Consider the following 16109-nt stretch of genomic DNA (forward strand, 5'->3'; position numbering starts at 1 on the left):
TCACCCTAGAAGAACTTAACACTGCCCTACGTAAAGTCAAAGGACTCTCTTCCGGACCCGATGACATTGGATATCCGTTCTTAAAAAACTTGCCCCTATCTGGTAATATAAAGTTTTTAAATATAATTAACCACATATGGAATGAAGGATCCATACCCGATATCTGGAAGCGCGGCCTAATAGTACCCATCCCCAAACCTCAAAAAGATCCAAGCAATATCGATAGCTATCGCCCCATTACCTTGATAGACTGTGCTGGTAAGATTATGGAAAGGCTGGTCAATCACCGCCTCAATACTGTTCTTGACCAAAATCACCTCTTAGACGACCGCCAATACGCCTTTCGTCCCGGCCGATCAACTGACGACTATCTTTGTCTCCTAGAATGCATTCTGGATGATGCCTTAAGTCGTAGCCAACATATCGATCTTTTATCCTTGGACCTATCCAAAGCGTTTGATCGGGTCGATCATACTACCATACTTACAGCCCTAAGAGAATGGGGACTCGCCGGTAGACTATACCAATACATAAAAAGCTTCCTATCAAACCGCACTATCCAGGTCCTTATCAATAACTGTCTTTCCAACCCAAAGCCAATATTCACAGGGGTACCACAAGGATCAGTAATCTCTCCCACCCTCTTCCTTATCGCAATCAATTCTATCTTCAAAATCATCCCCGATCACACTAAGATCCTAGTCTACGCAGACGATATCACATTAGTCTCGATATCTCCTTTCGCACGCTTAGCACGCAATAGACTACAAATAACACTGGACAAAATAGCCAGCTGGGCACCCAGAACGGGTTTCCAATTCTCTCCTGACAAGTCCAAACTCCTCCACCTGGGCCCTAACAGAAAGAAACTCAAAAAGCTCCCTCCTTTAAAACTTCTTAATCAAGCCATTCCCTTCGTCCACTCCATCCGACTTTTGGGTGTTTGGATTGATGATCGACTGAATTTCTCAACTCATCTCAATCATGTCAGAAAAAGCACAAAAAACAAGACCAACATACTTCGGATCCTGAGTAAAACCCCAAGTCATGCCAACCGCGACTCCCTCCTAAGATTTGTCCATGGATGGATACTCCCATCAGTACTCTACGGACTTGGTTTCATCAGTAGGTCCGGCCCACGTCTCTATAATAAACTCGAACCCTTATACAATGGATTCATAAGAACAGTTGGTTCTGCCTTTGTCACAAGCCCAATTGTATCTATTATGGCTGAAAGCGGCCAGCTTCCCTTCAGATATCTAGTGGCCAAACATCTAACATCCAAATCTCTCCGCTGGCTCGCCATCGGAGGTAACAGCGATGCTCCATTAGTATCTCGCACCAACACTCTACTCCTAGAACTTACTAACTCTACCCTTCCATCCATCTGCCAAAGAAGAACCCCCGCCTTTCGGTATTGGACCGAGAAAACACCATCCGTCGATCTGTCCTTGTCCCTTAATATCAAAGCCGGTCAACACTCTAGCACAGTCCTACCCCACTTCTACCAACTCCTCGACAGAAAATACAAGACGACCACCCACATATACACCGACGGCTCTAAGACTATTGATGACAGAGTCGGTTGTGGCATTGATGACCCCTCCGATAAACGAAGCATCGCCTTACCAACCCAGTGCTCCGTTTTCAGCGCCGAAGCATATGCCGTATTGAACGCCCTCCAGAATACCCAACAAAACCATTCAACACCTCCAACCATCTTCTCCGACTCAGCCAGTGTGCTGAAAGCCGTATCCAAGGGCAATATTAAACACCCCTGGATTTCATCCATAGCTAGCGAAGCTTTAAACAAAAAAGCAACCCTAGTTTGGATTCCTGGACACGCCGGTATACCCGGTAACGAATCTGCAGACCGGCTGGCCTCAATAGGTGCCAATCTCACCCCATCACAAATATCTATCCCCCAACAAGATGCCTATCGTTACACCTCCAACCAACTTTCCCTAGCCTGGGAGAGAGACTGGGCAAACAACCGGACAGCCAAACTAAGGGAAGTGAAGAACTGCCCCCGAAAATGGATCGACCGGCAAAACCCCAGAGAGAGAACTGCCCTAACCCGATTACGGATTGGCCACACCAGGCTAACTCAGTCCTATCTTCTTGATAGGGACAACCCTCCCATCTGCCCTTCGTGCAGCTGTGTTGTCTCCGTCAAACACATCCTTGTTGACTGCTCTATATACGAAGAGCACAGAGCAGAGCATCAATTAGCTAGCAGCTTAAGGCAAATACTTGCCAATTGCCCCGACGAAGAGAAAAAGCTAATAAGTTTCCTTGCAAGTACAAACCTCCTGCCCGAAATTTAAGCGAAAATAGGGAAGAATGACACTCCGTGTTAAACTCCCATAAAAAAGAAAAAAAAAAAAAAAAATTCATGTCATTCATAGTTGTATCGTCAAACAGATTGGTTGTAGTTATTTAGCCCTGAAGTATTCCCATTGCACCTGAACCTCTATCAGGTTATGGGCCCAGGTGGAAAATTCTCAGGAATCAGAAAGAGTTTAGTCATTTTTTCCGAGAAGCGATGGAGTGGGCAAAAATTGTCAAGTTGAGCAATTCGAACTACCAATCATGGTCGTTCTCCGTGAAAGCGTTGTTGCGGCGGGAGCAGCTCTGGAAACATGTAGAACCAGGAATTCCCCCACAACCGATGACCGAAGCGTGGGAGGACGGCGACGAGCGAACATTGGCCACGATTCAGCTGATGCTGGATGAGAGCCAATATGCGCTGATTCGTGACAAGTTGACGGCGAGGGAAACGTGGATGGCGCTCAAGGCGCATCACGAGAAGACCACGCTGGGGCAGCGGGTGACTCTTCTCCGGCAGATTACGAACCAGAATTTTAAGATAGGTGACAACATGGAGACCTATCTGGCTGAAATCGAAAAACAGTATGTTCTATTGGAGAATTCCGGATTTGAAATGCAAGAGTGCCTCAAAGTTGCATTGATATTGAGGGGTCTTCCGGAGGCGTTCAATCCTCTGACAACGGCCTTGGAAGCGAGGAACGAGGATGAGCTTACCCTAGCTCTGGTTAAGGTGAAGCTGATGGATGAAGCGGAGAAACTTCTGAAACGGTCCGGATTCGACGAACAAGCATTGCGAGCGAGCGGATCTGGCGTTCCGCAGAAAAATGCTGGGTGTTACCACTGTGGTAAGCCGGGACATCGAAGAAGGAACTGTAGAGCATTCCTTGCAGAAAGCAGCAGTAAAGCAGACCAGAAGAAAGAAAAGGCTAAGGCCAAAACAGTGCGCGAAAACGACGCAAAGTCGTTTACGTTTATGGTACGTTTCGATAAGCGTCGCGAAAATGACAGTGCGTGGGTGATCGATTCGGGCGCGACGTCACATTTGGCAAAACATCGAAATTCGTTTGTGCGTCTCGATGAAAGTGTTCGTCCGGAAATTTTCACCGCTGACGGAAAAGTTATTAGTACTGCTGGCGTCGGAGAGTGCAAAATTGACTGTGTGAACGATCGCAAGGAAAAAGTGTCCGTAACGTTAACGAATGTGATTTATGCCCCCGGACTAGACGGCAATTTAATTTCCGTGACAAAGCTCGCAGAGAAAGGTGTTCGTGCGGAATTTGATGCGAATCGGTGTCGTTTGTTCTACGACGGTTCGGTAATCGCGACAGCTGAACGCGCGGGTGGCCTGTATCAGTTAAACGCGGCGGAGAAAATTTTATGCGTGAGTGATAAGCATCACAATGTAAACTGTTTGCACACGTGGCATCGACGGCTAGGCCACAGGGATCCAGATGTGATAGGCGAAGTTGAACGACGTGGTCTGGCGTCCGGAATGAAGATTAAGCAGTGTGGTATCAAGCAAACTTGCGAGTGTTGTGTCGAGGGGAAGATGGCTCGACCGCCATTTCCTCAATCAGCTCCGAAGAAATCGAAAGCCGTGTTGGATATCGTGCACAGTGATGTGTGCGGTCCTATGACGACGTCGCCTGGTGGATGCAGATATTACATGACGATGATTGACGATCACAGCCGCTATACCGTCGTGTACTTTTTAAAGGAAAAGTCCGAAGTTGCTGGTAAAATTCGTGAGTACGTGAAGTTTAGTGAAACTCAGTTTGGACGGAAACCTAAAATCATCCGTTCAGACCGGGGTGGTGAGTTTACCAGCAAGGCGCTACGGAAGTTCTACGAAGACGAAGGAATCAAAGCTGAGTTCACCGCTGGGTACGCGCCACAGCAAAACGGCATCGCAGAAAGGAAAAACCGAACGCTAAATGAGATGGGGTTGTGCATGTTGTTGGATGCCAATCTACCTCGACGTTTTTGGGCGGAAGCTGTGAACACTGCAGTGTATATTCAGAACCGACTGCCATCTTCGGCCATTGGATCGACACCGTACGAGTTGTGGTTTGGCGAGAAACCCGATTTGCAGCATCTGAAGATTTTTGGTTGCAGTGCATACGTCTGGATTCCACAACAAAAGCGTAAAAAATTCGAAAGAAAGTCCGTCAAAATGACTTTTGTTGGGTACGCGACGGACAGCAAAGCCTATCGACTACTGAACACGACTACTGGCCAAATAGTTATCAGTCGTGATGTTCGGTTTATGGAGCTGGACAAGGAAGACGACAAAATGTCTGTTCAATCAACTCTAGTAGAAACGGGTCGAAACAAGTAGAAATGGATTGATAGTTGATCACCTGTCTCTTTCCAATTGACTTCGACCGACTTCTACCAAGTCGAAACTAATCCTGCTGCCGAGCTGGATTGGTTTCGACTAGTTTCAACTTGCTCCATTGAACAACGACCTGACTAGTTTCGACCAAAACATTGGCTCGTTGAACATCTATCAGTTAACAGAAACCAGTTGAAACCGATTTTTACTAACGATTGAACGAAGCTAAAGTGAAGGATGATACACTGCCTGGTGACGAAGATAAGAGTGTTGCCGTACGGTTGTTCGACTGCGGAAAGAAGGGCGAAGAATCCGAAGATGAATTTTTCGGATTCGACGAAGAAGACGACGGTGATCCTGTTCAGGAAGTGCCAACGCAGGAGGAGCATCCTGCAGCATCTCGAGTTGCACAGGAACCAGTGCGACAGTCAAGAAGAACAAACTTCGGAGTACCGCCAGAACGGTTCGGCGAAGTGATTGGTCTGGCTGTGATTAAGTGTGACGAGCCGAAAACATACCAAGAAGCAACTAATAGCCCGGATAGTGAAAAGTGGAAAGTGGCCATGGACGAAGAAATTGCATCCCTAGGCGAAAACGGAACGTGGACTCTCACCAAGGTACCCCCAAATCGAAACGTGATTGGCTGTAAATGGGTGTACAAGCGAAAGGAAGACGAGTCCGGGCAGATTGTGCGATACAAGGCCAGGTTGGTCGCACAGGGGTTTTCGCAGAAGTACGGATCGGACTACGATCAGGTGTTTGCGCCGGTGGTGAAACAAGTTACATTCCGCACAGTACTGTCGCTGGCAACCAAGAGGCGAATGCTGGTCAAGCACATCGACATTAAGACAGCATACCTATATGGCATCCTTCAGGAGGAGATATATATGAGGCAACCCCCAGGATACTCAAACGGCGATCCAGAAACGGTGTGCTGTCTGAAGCGGAGCCTGTACGCACTCAAGCAAGCGGCGCGGGTGTGGAATCAGCGAATCGATGACGTCCTAAAGGAAATGGGATTCCATCCATCATCAGCTGATCCATGCCTTTATTTGAGGACTGCGGAAGGAAAATTCACGTACATCTTAATTTACGTGGATGATATCGTCATGGCCTGTAACACGGAGCTGGAATATAAACATCTGGTCAACGCATTGGACAAAAGGTTTAAGATTGTGGATCTGGGAGACTTGAAATATTTCCTGGGTATTCACGTTCGGCGAACCCGTGAACGCTTTGTCCTAAATCAGAATGCGTACATACTAAAAATTCTTTTGCGGTTCAACATGGCGAACTGCAAACCATCTCGAGTACCGATGACTACTGGTTTTGTACAACAAAAGGAGGAGAATGGTGAACTATTGGCCGATGGACAGCATTTCCAAAGTTTGGTCGGAGCTTTGTTGTACATCGCTGTTAACACGCGTCCAGACATAGCGATCTCCACTTCTATTCTCGGACGGCGGGTAACAAAACCAACAACGGCGGATTGGATCGAAGCGAAGCGGGTGCTTCGCTACCTCAAAGGTACTGCGGATCACGAGCTACATCTGGGCGGAGGTAGCGATCTTCATCTCGAGTGCTTCGTGGATGCAGACTGGGCTGGTGAAATTGACAACCGGAAGTCCAACACTGGTTTTATTTTCAAGTTCGGTGGCGGACTCGTTGACTGGGCAAGCAGGAAGCAGACTTGCGTGTCTCTCTCTAGCACTGAGGCGGAGTACATAGCACTAGCGGAATCTTTGCAAGAATTGCAGTGGCTTCGTCGTTTGATAACAGATTTGGGAGAACATCTGAAGCTGCCAATTGTGGTCAACGAAGACAACCAGAGTTGTATTGCACTTGCAGCGGCAAACAGGACTTCACGAAAATCAAAGCACATCGACACCAAATATTGTTTTGTGAAGGACTTGGCGGAAACTGGTGTCATCTCCATTCGATACTGTCCTACGGAGCAGATGGAAGCGGATCTTCTCACCAAGCCATTGGGTGCAGTCAAATTGAGGCAGCTACGAGAAGCTATCGGTATTCTTCCAACTGATGTCGAGGAGTAGTGTTGCAGCGTCTGTTAGGTTTGCGACATCATTTTGTCGCGCAACAAAGCAGCTGAACTGAATTCAAGTCCGTTCATATATAAAAGCAAGCTGAAATAAATTTCATGTCATTCATAGTTGTATCGTCAAACAGATTGGTTGTAGTTATTTAGCCCTGAAGTATTCCCATTGCACCTGAACCTCTATCAGTTCAAACTATGAATTCTTGAACACTCATACACTCCCCCAAATGCGATATAACTATTCACTGTATTTCCCTGGGCAATTTCATGGCGCTGCTTTTTCTTCTTACGCCTTTTTCCACAAATAAGGATCTTCGCACCGCGCGAAATACAAATTTAGCTAACCGGCAATCGCGATTAACACACAAAATAACTTCACCAAAACTTTTATTCCGAGCCCCACTTTTCAAATATCACAAAACACAACAGGAACTCTCGACACCTCAATCTTTCTGCCTTATATACTTAATATTTTCGACAAAAAAAAAATATACCACACACAATCTCCAAAACCCTCGATTTTATCACAAATCACTTTTCGGTTATGCCGAATTGGGATTGCTGGCAATTTTTTTTCATTTCTCGATATTCCTTTAGTGATTTTTCATCAAAAAGTTTCAGACAATCCACTTCACAACTCAGCTATTTAATTCCTCCACAGGAAATTTCTTTTTTGAACCATCAAAATTCACTAACCCGACCAACACGCCGAACCGCGTCGTCAACGTGTCATAGATCTGGAGGCGTGCGCCTCGTATTTCCAAAATCAGATTCATGATTTTGATAACCAAGGTTGTCTCAAATTATTCTGCAAATAGATCCTAGGTAGGATGCTGAAGAAAATTTATGCTACTCTACGAAGCCAACAAGCAGACCAGCTCACAATGCTACGATTTTATAATTCGTATTAGAACCAATAAAATATCTGAGCAGCCCTATGGACAATCTCAAAGACACTCCAGAAATCTATCTCATAGAAGTGAAGTGCAATGCATTTTCGTATTGCACAATGGTTGTTGGATCCAATTCCGATAAATTCTGGTAGAAAGATGCATTCGCAGCTATTCTTTATCATCTTCAACTCGAAGATCTTACCGAAACTCGAAGGGAATGAGAAAAGTTGCAAATTAATTTGTTAAAATTTACAAAAATTCGTTATAGTAATGAGTGGTGAAAAAAATTAAATGTGATAGGGGGAAGTCGTCTATGGCCGGACATCGTCTATGGCCGGACAACATAGATTTTCGAAAACACAATATCCTAATAATGTTTTAACACCATGAAAATAAAGTAAATAGTAGCCTGATATGGTGTTAGAAAAATTGTAATCCAATCTGAAAAGGTAAACCAATGATAGGCATCTAAAACTTTTGCCTAGTAGTACGGAGAGGATCGCCTAAACTTTGCATTTGTATTGTGGTCAGTTTTTTCGGCTTGTAAAATTTGAACTGCACATGAACGACATCGTTGATTGGTTATCTTTCGACTACAGTAGATATGAGATAACAAAACGGAAATTCAAACGAAATATTAGGAAAATAAAACAAAATTCGATTTGTCTATGACCGGACACCAAGTTGTTGTCTATGACCGGACAAGAAAATATTCGAAATTATAGATGATTTCAATTGGAAACTTTCATTTTTTCATCTCTATAGCACTCTCAAATGGTTAGCAGAAGATAAGGATTCAATAATGAAACTATTTTGGTCCTCTGAGAAACTTAAGATTTCGCTGTCCGGTCATAGAGAATTTTTCTCTAGTTTTTTCGAAACAAATGTTCCATTCTGGTTTGTCAAAAAAAAATTTATGACTGGCTTCAAAGAACGTTCAGTATTGGAAAACACATAACTCACAAGACCTGCTCAAGAGATTTCAGTCATTTTGCTACGTTTTTGTGCCATTGGTGACAACTTAGGTGAAGTAATTCGTAGTGTCCGGCCATAGACAACACTTTTGGAAATGAGCGAAAACTAACATGAAATGATTTCTCTTACCACATGAATATGTTGTAAATTATTTTTATTCTAATATAGTTAAGTAATCATAATATTGATACTCTTCAAATCAGTAGAGGAACCAATATTTACAAAAATCTATTTTTGAAGTTATTGCTTAAAAACCTTAAGTGTCCGGTAGTAGACAACTTCCCCCTATATCAGGCGTAACATAACTTTTCCCCGTACAACCACCAAACAACTTTGAAAACAGATCATAAGTAGGATCCGGAATAAAATTGATGTTCCTTTCCGAAAGCAATCAGGGCATTTCACAATGCTGCGAATTCTATTGGAACAAATCAACGAAATCTAGGACTTTTCCTATAGTATTCGTTTATTCTAAAAAAAGCATTCGACCGTTTGAACCTAGAAAACATCTGAGCGAGATACTTCAGAAGTATCCATTTTCGTCAAAGGTATTGCACAATGTTGAATCCTATTCCGATAAATTTTGGAACTAGGATGGATTCGCAGCTATTATTGCTAATATCGTTAGAAGTATCTATTTAATGCAGACTTTTATAAAGGAACCGAATGTGTGCACTTTTTTATAAACTGCATCGCGACATGGAAAGATTGGAAAGTTTAACGTTTTAATCATGCTCTATAGTTGCTATGAGCAAAAGTGGTGATAATCTTAGAAGCGAAAGAACCTATCAAAAGTGCATTGATGCAACATTCAGAAAATACAGTTATACGAGATAAGTTTGATTCGTACAGGAACGAACATGAACTGTTTGATAATTGAAAATCATGTGATGCATGCCGATTTCGTCGAATTTAAGTCAAACGAAGTAGAAAAAAATCGGAAATCACACTCAATGACCGATCGGCTGTTCATTGGGAGATAACAAGCGAACGAGCAAAACATGGTCCATAAAAATAAAATATAATAAGTGCCAACTCACTAACCGGGTGCCGGGCCAAAAAAAAAAAAATAGCGAAGAAATTCGGGCATGGGAATGAAATTAACGTCGCGTTTATTCTACATCACTAGCTGCTGCTGGCTATAGAGCCGGAGGTGTGTCCTTTTACCCCAGCCAATCAGCAGCGAGTTGAGTGATTTTGATTTCGCGGGCACGATTTTATTCAATCAAAATTGAACGGCCGCCGCCGGAATCAATCACCTTGTGCGGCAACAGACAAAATTTCGCGCGCCTTGTTGCTACTGCTGAGCGGGTGCATCGCAGTTTCAACTTTTCGGGGCGATATCTTATCGGGAAACGAGAGCAAATGGGAAACCATCCCCTGTATCATTGTTTATTGGTGTCGGGTCGTTTTTTGTTCGGTGTTTTGGAACTAAAAATCAATAATCAATCATTGACAATTGAAATCTTCTCAGGGTAGATAATTAACTGTCTCCCCACTTCTATTGTTAATCGTATCTCCGAGTCGAATGACAATGATGTTATTTTCAAAAGTTGTTATTGTTGAACTTGGAATTTCAGAAAGGTTGGAAGAAGGAACTTTCAAAATACGAATTTGTTTGAGTAAGTTCATAAATGTAATCAATTCTAAATTATCGAAGTAAAACAATTTAGTGTTTGATTGAGTGCGATTTTTATTCTATTTATCAAAGTTTGCCAAGAAATATCCCGTTTGGCAAGATATCTGTATACCTTTCTGTGGTTTCAAAAGCGATATTTTCGTTGCAATCGAGATCGTCAACCAGGAAATTTACGTGAAAAATTATTTTGTAAAGGATTTTCTGTCCTTCATAAAAAAAAACATGACTTGTCAGTGCTGTTTTGGCCGGATTTATCATCCTGCCATTATGGAAAAAAGTCCACGGAGTGGTATGCAGCTAACAACATTCAGGTTGAGCCCAAGGATAAGAACCCTCCCAACATACCGGAACTTCGCCCAAGCAAACTTAACTATCGCCCAATATTTTTTATTGTAGTTTTAAGAAGGTTCTGAAGAGCTTAATAAAACAATATGTGCACAGAAAATTTTTCATTGCTGGAAACCAGCAAAATTTGGCTGGTTTTTGTCACGCTGGTTTTCCAGCAAAAAAAATTGCTGGATACGATCAGCAAACTCAATTGCTGGTGTGGTAGTTTACAAATTTGAAGAATGATCGAAGCAATCGGGGAATCTCGAGAGCGGAGAGTTAGTTGGTCTGTCAAATGAACCGGTCGGAAATTAATAAAACGAAGTTCTTCAAATCTATCTGAAAGGAGTGCTTTACTTAATTTATCCGGATACCACCAATTACAACATTGGCGACGAGGCGAACCCTGTGCAAGGATTGTTACAGGAATTGATTTACTGAGTAAGTAATAGATATGAGGCAATGGTGAAATGTGCGTTGCCATTGACTTAGAGTAAGGTTAGAAAATATTGAAATCTCAAAGGAGATATTTAAAAGCCTCAAAGGAGAGCTCAGGAAAAAAGTCCCGAAAGGAGACCTAAGCCTCAAAGGAGAGCTCAAAAAAAAAAGTCCCAGAAGGAGACATAAGCCTCAAAAGAGAGCTGGAAATAGTCCCAAAGGAGACCAAAGCCTCAAAAGAGAGCTTGAAATAGTCTCGAACGAGACCTAAGCCTCAAAGGAGAGCTCAGATAAGGCTCAAAGGAGACCTATAAATCTGTCTTAATGGAAATATGAAATAATTAATATTCTTTGAAAGCATGGAATTTTTTTTTTTTCTTGGAAATAGGATGAACTGTTGATTTGTTTATTCGATATAAATAATCGCCATGCCAATGGCAACCATTAGTTTCCATAACAACATAATCACCATGACACTTTATTTTGCTGTTACCAATAAATAAACAAATTTTATTATATTTTAGGTTATGGAAGAGTACTTGCTCAAGATTCAACCGTTTGATCTCGACAATATTCCGTCGACAGAGTTACGACAAAGATGGCTCGAATATAAAAAACAATTCACCTATATCTCGAGTGCTATGAGCAAAAAGAAAAGGAAGAAGTTGAAGAATATCTTTTTGGTTGTAGCCGGTCGTCAACTCCAAAGAGTTTACGAAAATCTTCCTCCAAGGGATAATGTTGAGAATGATGAAGAAACAGATGAGTTCAAGATTCTCATCGATCAGCTGGACGGTTATTTCGCACCAAAGCAGCATGATATGCTCGAACGGTATACTTTTGGTTCCTTAGTTCCAGACGCTGGGGAAACGCTTGATAAGTTTTTATTGCGTGCCCAAGCCGAAGCGAACAAATGTCAATTCGGTTCGACCACCGCCGAGAGTAGGGAAATTGCGGTTATCGATAAGTTGGTGAGATTAGCTCCCCCCGACCTTCGACGGAAGATTTTAGAAAGGTCTACTATGAATATGGATGAGTTATCGAAAATTATCAATTCGCACTATCTTGTTCAACACCAGATTAAAGAGCTGAACAAAAATCCAAATCTCTTTTTGGATTCCCGTTCACAAAATGTACCATCATTAATCAATAAGATTGGCAACTATAGCGAAAATCGTGGTTATTCAAATAGGAACCAGTTCGGTTGGTCTGATGGTAGAAATGAATCTAGGGGCCGAAACAATTATGTCGAGTCCTCAATCAATCAGAAGTGTACTAAATGCGGTGATAAGCAACATGATAACAGGAAGTTTTGTCCCGCGAACGGTTTCCGCTGTACTTGCTGTGGAAAGGCTGGACACTTTCCAAAACAATGTTGGTCAAATCTAAACGAGGATAGAAAGCGCCGTTATAATCAAGCTTTTCAACATAAAATAAATTCACCAAAAAAGTTTAAAATTAATTCTGTCGACGAATCTAACGTGGTTGCTCATCAAGTGCCCGAAGTCATGGCTGGAAGTGGATCAGTCGGAGGTGAAGGTGCCCCCTTTATATGTGCTATTGGAGAAAACCATGATGAGCTAATATGGTGTCGGATTGGTGGCATTACTGTTGAGATGATGATAGACTCTGGATCGAAATATAACATCATCGATGAGTTCACTTGGAAATTCCTTCGAAACCGTAATGCTGAGATCTGCGCATTGGAACCTTCGAGCAAATGTTTAACGGCGTATGCTCAAACAGTATGTTTAAATGTTGTTGGTTCTTTCGAAGCTAACATATCTGTTGTGAGTGACAAGAAAAAGGCTTGTTTGAGAACTGCATTCTACGTGATCAAAGATGGGAAGCAAAATTTACTGGGACGTGATTCAGCCAAGCAGCTAGGAGTTTTACGAATTGGTTTGCCGAATACGTGGGAATCAAATTCCATTAATAATATTCCAGAAGATGTTCAACATTTTCCAGTCATTAAAGGTATATGACTTTTTGACATTTTTTTTTTGATTCACAAATAAAAGGTGATTAAAAATAATAGTGATTTAATCGTTTTTCTTCTAATTGCGTAGGGGTCAAATTACGGATTGAAATTGACATTAGTGTAACACCCGTCGCCCAGCATGTGCGACGAGTTCCCATAGCTCTTCGTCAGAAAGTTGAGGATCAAATTCAGAAATTATTGCATTCAGGGATAATCGAACGAGTAGAAGAACACAGTCCATGGGTTTCGCCAATGGTTGTAGTCATGAAGGATAATGGTGAGGTGCGTTTGTGCATCGACATGCGCAGAGCGAATACGGCCATTAAAAGGGAATACCATATGATTCCTACTCTTGACGACCTTTTATCCAGGTGGGTAAACTTTATCTTGTAGTACAATCTGAGTCTAATTGTATGTTAAAATGTCCAGGTTAAATGGTTGTTGCTGGTTCTCGCGTCTTGATGTTAAGGATGCATATCACCAAGTGGAACTTGATGAATCATGCCGTTATATTACCACTTTCATTACGCACCTAGGAATGTTCCGATACACGAGGCTAATGTTTGGGATCTGCAGTGCATCTGAGCATTTCCAGAAGATCATTGAGCAGATTTTAGCTAGTTGCCAGAACTCGTTCAATTATCAAGACGACATTTTTGTCTACGCAAAATCGTTGGCTGAACATGATGCTGCTCTGGATTCTGTTCTGAAAGCTTTGGAAGAGCGTAGGGTGGTTCTCAATATTAAAAAATGCAAATTCCGGGTCAATGAGACGGTTTTTCTTGGTCACCATATATCGGGCCAAGGAATAAGGCCATCCAGCGAGAAAGTCGTTGCCGTTGAGAACTTTAGAGCTCCTAGGACGGCGGAAGAAGTCAGAAGCTTTTTAGGGCTAGTTGGATATGTTGGTCGGTTTATCCCAGACTTAGCTACTAGAACATTTGATCTTCGACAGCTGTTGGTGATGGGACAAAAGTTTGAGTGGCTGGAGAAGCACGACACAGCTTTTAGGAATTTGAAAAATGCAGTTTGCAGAGCACCTATTTTAGGATATTTCGACAACGTTCGGAGGACCAGAATTGTGACCGATGCTTCTCCAGTGGGCTTGGGGGCTGTGTTGCTACAGTTTGAAGGGCAATCGGATACCGTTCCAATAGTCATCTCTTATGCTAGTAAGAGCTTATCGCAGACAGAACGTCGTTATTGCCAAACAGAGAAAGAGGCGCTAGCGATTGTTTGGGGAATTGAAAAGTTTCAATTGTTTTTACATGGAAGGGAATTTGAGCTGGAAACTGATCATAGACCGCTCACCGCAATTTTTAAGCCCACTTCACGTCCTCCTGGTCGAATAGAACGATGGGTACTTAGGCTGCAGTCGTTCAGATTTCGAGTATTATATAAGCCCGGGAAGCAGAATATTGCGGATGCTCTTTCGAGGTTGTCGGTTTCGGCTGACTCAGCTGATGTGGACGATTCGGACGAGGTTACTTACGTTAACTCTTTGATAGAGTCGGTAGCGGTTGACATCGCTGAAATAAGGGCTGCAATACTTTGTGATGAACAATCAGTATATCTTAAAGAAGCCATCGAGTCGGATAACTGGTCGGATGACAGCGTAAGTTCAAGGATTAAGGAGTTTGTTCCTTTCAAAGGCGAAATTTATGTCGTCGAAGGAGTAATAGTTCGCGGATCTCGATTAGTAATACCAAAATCTTTACAACCACGAATTCTACAACTGGCGCATGAGGGACATCCTGGCGAAACAGCAATGATACTGCGTCTAAGGGAGCGTGTGTGGTGGCCTGGGATTGACAAGGATGCCAGAGCGTTTGTGAAGAGTTGTGAGGGATGTAGATTAGTCGGTAGGCCTTCAGCTCCCGAACCGATGAGACGAAGAATCATGCCAGTCGAACCATGGATTGACATCGCGATAGATTTTCTTGGCCCTCTTCCAACCGGAGAATACCTGTTGGTAGCCGTAGATTATTACAGCCGTTATAAAGAAGTTTGCGTTATGCGGAGAATTACTTCCGAAGAGACTATAAAGGAGTTAGAACCGATTTTTGTGCGTTTTGGTTACCCTAGAACAATCACCCTCGATAATGGGCGACAATTCATAAGCACTGAATTCGGGAATTATTGTAGGTCTAGGAAGATCGTGTTGAACCATACATCTCCATATTGGCCTCAAGCAAACGGAGAAGTAGAGAGACAGAATAGATCTCTCCTAAAACGTTTGAAAATTAGTCAGATTTTGAAACGAGACTGGAAAAACGATCTGCTTGAATACCTTGTTATGTACAATTCAACCCCTCATTCGACTACTGGAAAACCTCCTTCCCAACTTCTACAAAACAGGTCGGTACATTACAAAATCCCGTCTCTAAGAGATATCGAAACAACCCCGCCGATTGATCCGGAAGCTTGCGATAGAGATCTGGTGAATAAATACCATGGGAAAGAACGTGAAGATAACCGACGTCACGCGAAACCTTGTGGGATAGTTGAGGGTGATCGCGTAATAGTTCAAAATTTAATATCGGGAAACAAACTACAGCCCACCTTTGCACCCACCCGCTACGAAGTCATAAGGAGAAAGGGGAACCAAGTTGAGATTAAAGACCAGAATGGGAACACGTTTGTACGGAACACTGCACATCTTAAAAAGGTGTCGGCAGGTGATGACGGTTCAGGTATCCAGGTTGAACCAGTGGTTTCGCAGGGTGACGGTTCAAGTATCCAAGTTGAACCAGTGGTTTTGCAGGATCAACAAATGCCATCGGATCAGCAAAGGCCATCAAGATCAGCTAATCCACCCTACTGGCACCAAGACTTCGTTTTTGACTAATAGTTTTAGTAATATGTTAATTGTTGTTAAAACAAAGGGAGATGTGGTAGTTTACAAATTTGAAGAATGATCGAAGCAATCGGGGAATCTCGAGAGCGGAGAGTTAGTTGGTCTGTCAAATGAACCGGTCGGAAATTAATAAAACGAAGTTCTTCAAATCTATCTGAAAGGAGTGCTTTACTTAATTTATCCGGATACCACCAATTACAACAGCTGGAAAACCATCAATTTGAAAAATGTACTTTTTTGGAAACCTAAAAATGTTCGGTTCTAATGGATTTGTTTT

At 42.7% G+C, this 16109-nt stretch overlaps 2 protein-coding genes across 2 annotated transcripts; both read left to right on the forward strand.

The window, feature by feature from the left end:
* Positions 1-1226: 1226 nt before the first annotated feature.
* LOC129743193 (uncharacterized) lies at positions 1227-2327 on the forward strand. The gene has a single exon (XM_055735167.1). The coding sequence runs from the start codon at positions 1227-1229 to the stop codon at positions 2325-2327; it is 1101 nt and encodes a 366-aa protein (XP_055591142.1).
* Positions 2328-10798: 8471 nt separating this feature from the next.
* On the forward strand, positions 10799-15903 carry LOC129743194 (uncharacterized). The gene is made up of 5 exons (XM_055735169.1): positions 10799-10834; positions 11519-11965; positions 12446-12971; positions 13064-13346; positions 15334-15903. Exons 1-5 carry the CDS (start codon positions 10799-10801, stop codon positions 15821-15823), a joined length of 1782 nt encoding a protein of 593 aa, XP_055591144.1. The 3' UTR covers positions 15824-15903.
* The last annotated feature ends 206 nt before the right edge of the window (positions 15904-16109 follow it).

Source organism: Uranotaenia lowii, chromosome 2, assembly GCF_029784155.1.
Source record: "Uranotaenia lowii strain MFRU-FL chromosome 2, ASM2978415v1, whole genome shotgun sequence".
NCBI lineage: Eukaryota > Metazoa > Arthropoda > Insecta > Diptera > Culicidae > Uranotaenia > Uranotaenia lowii.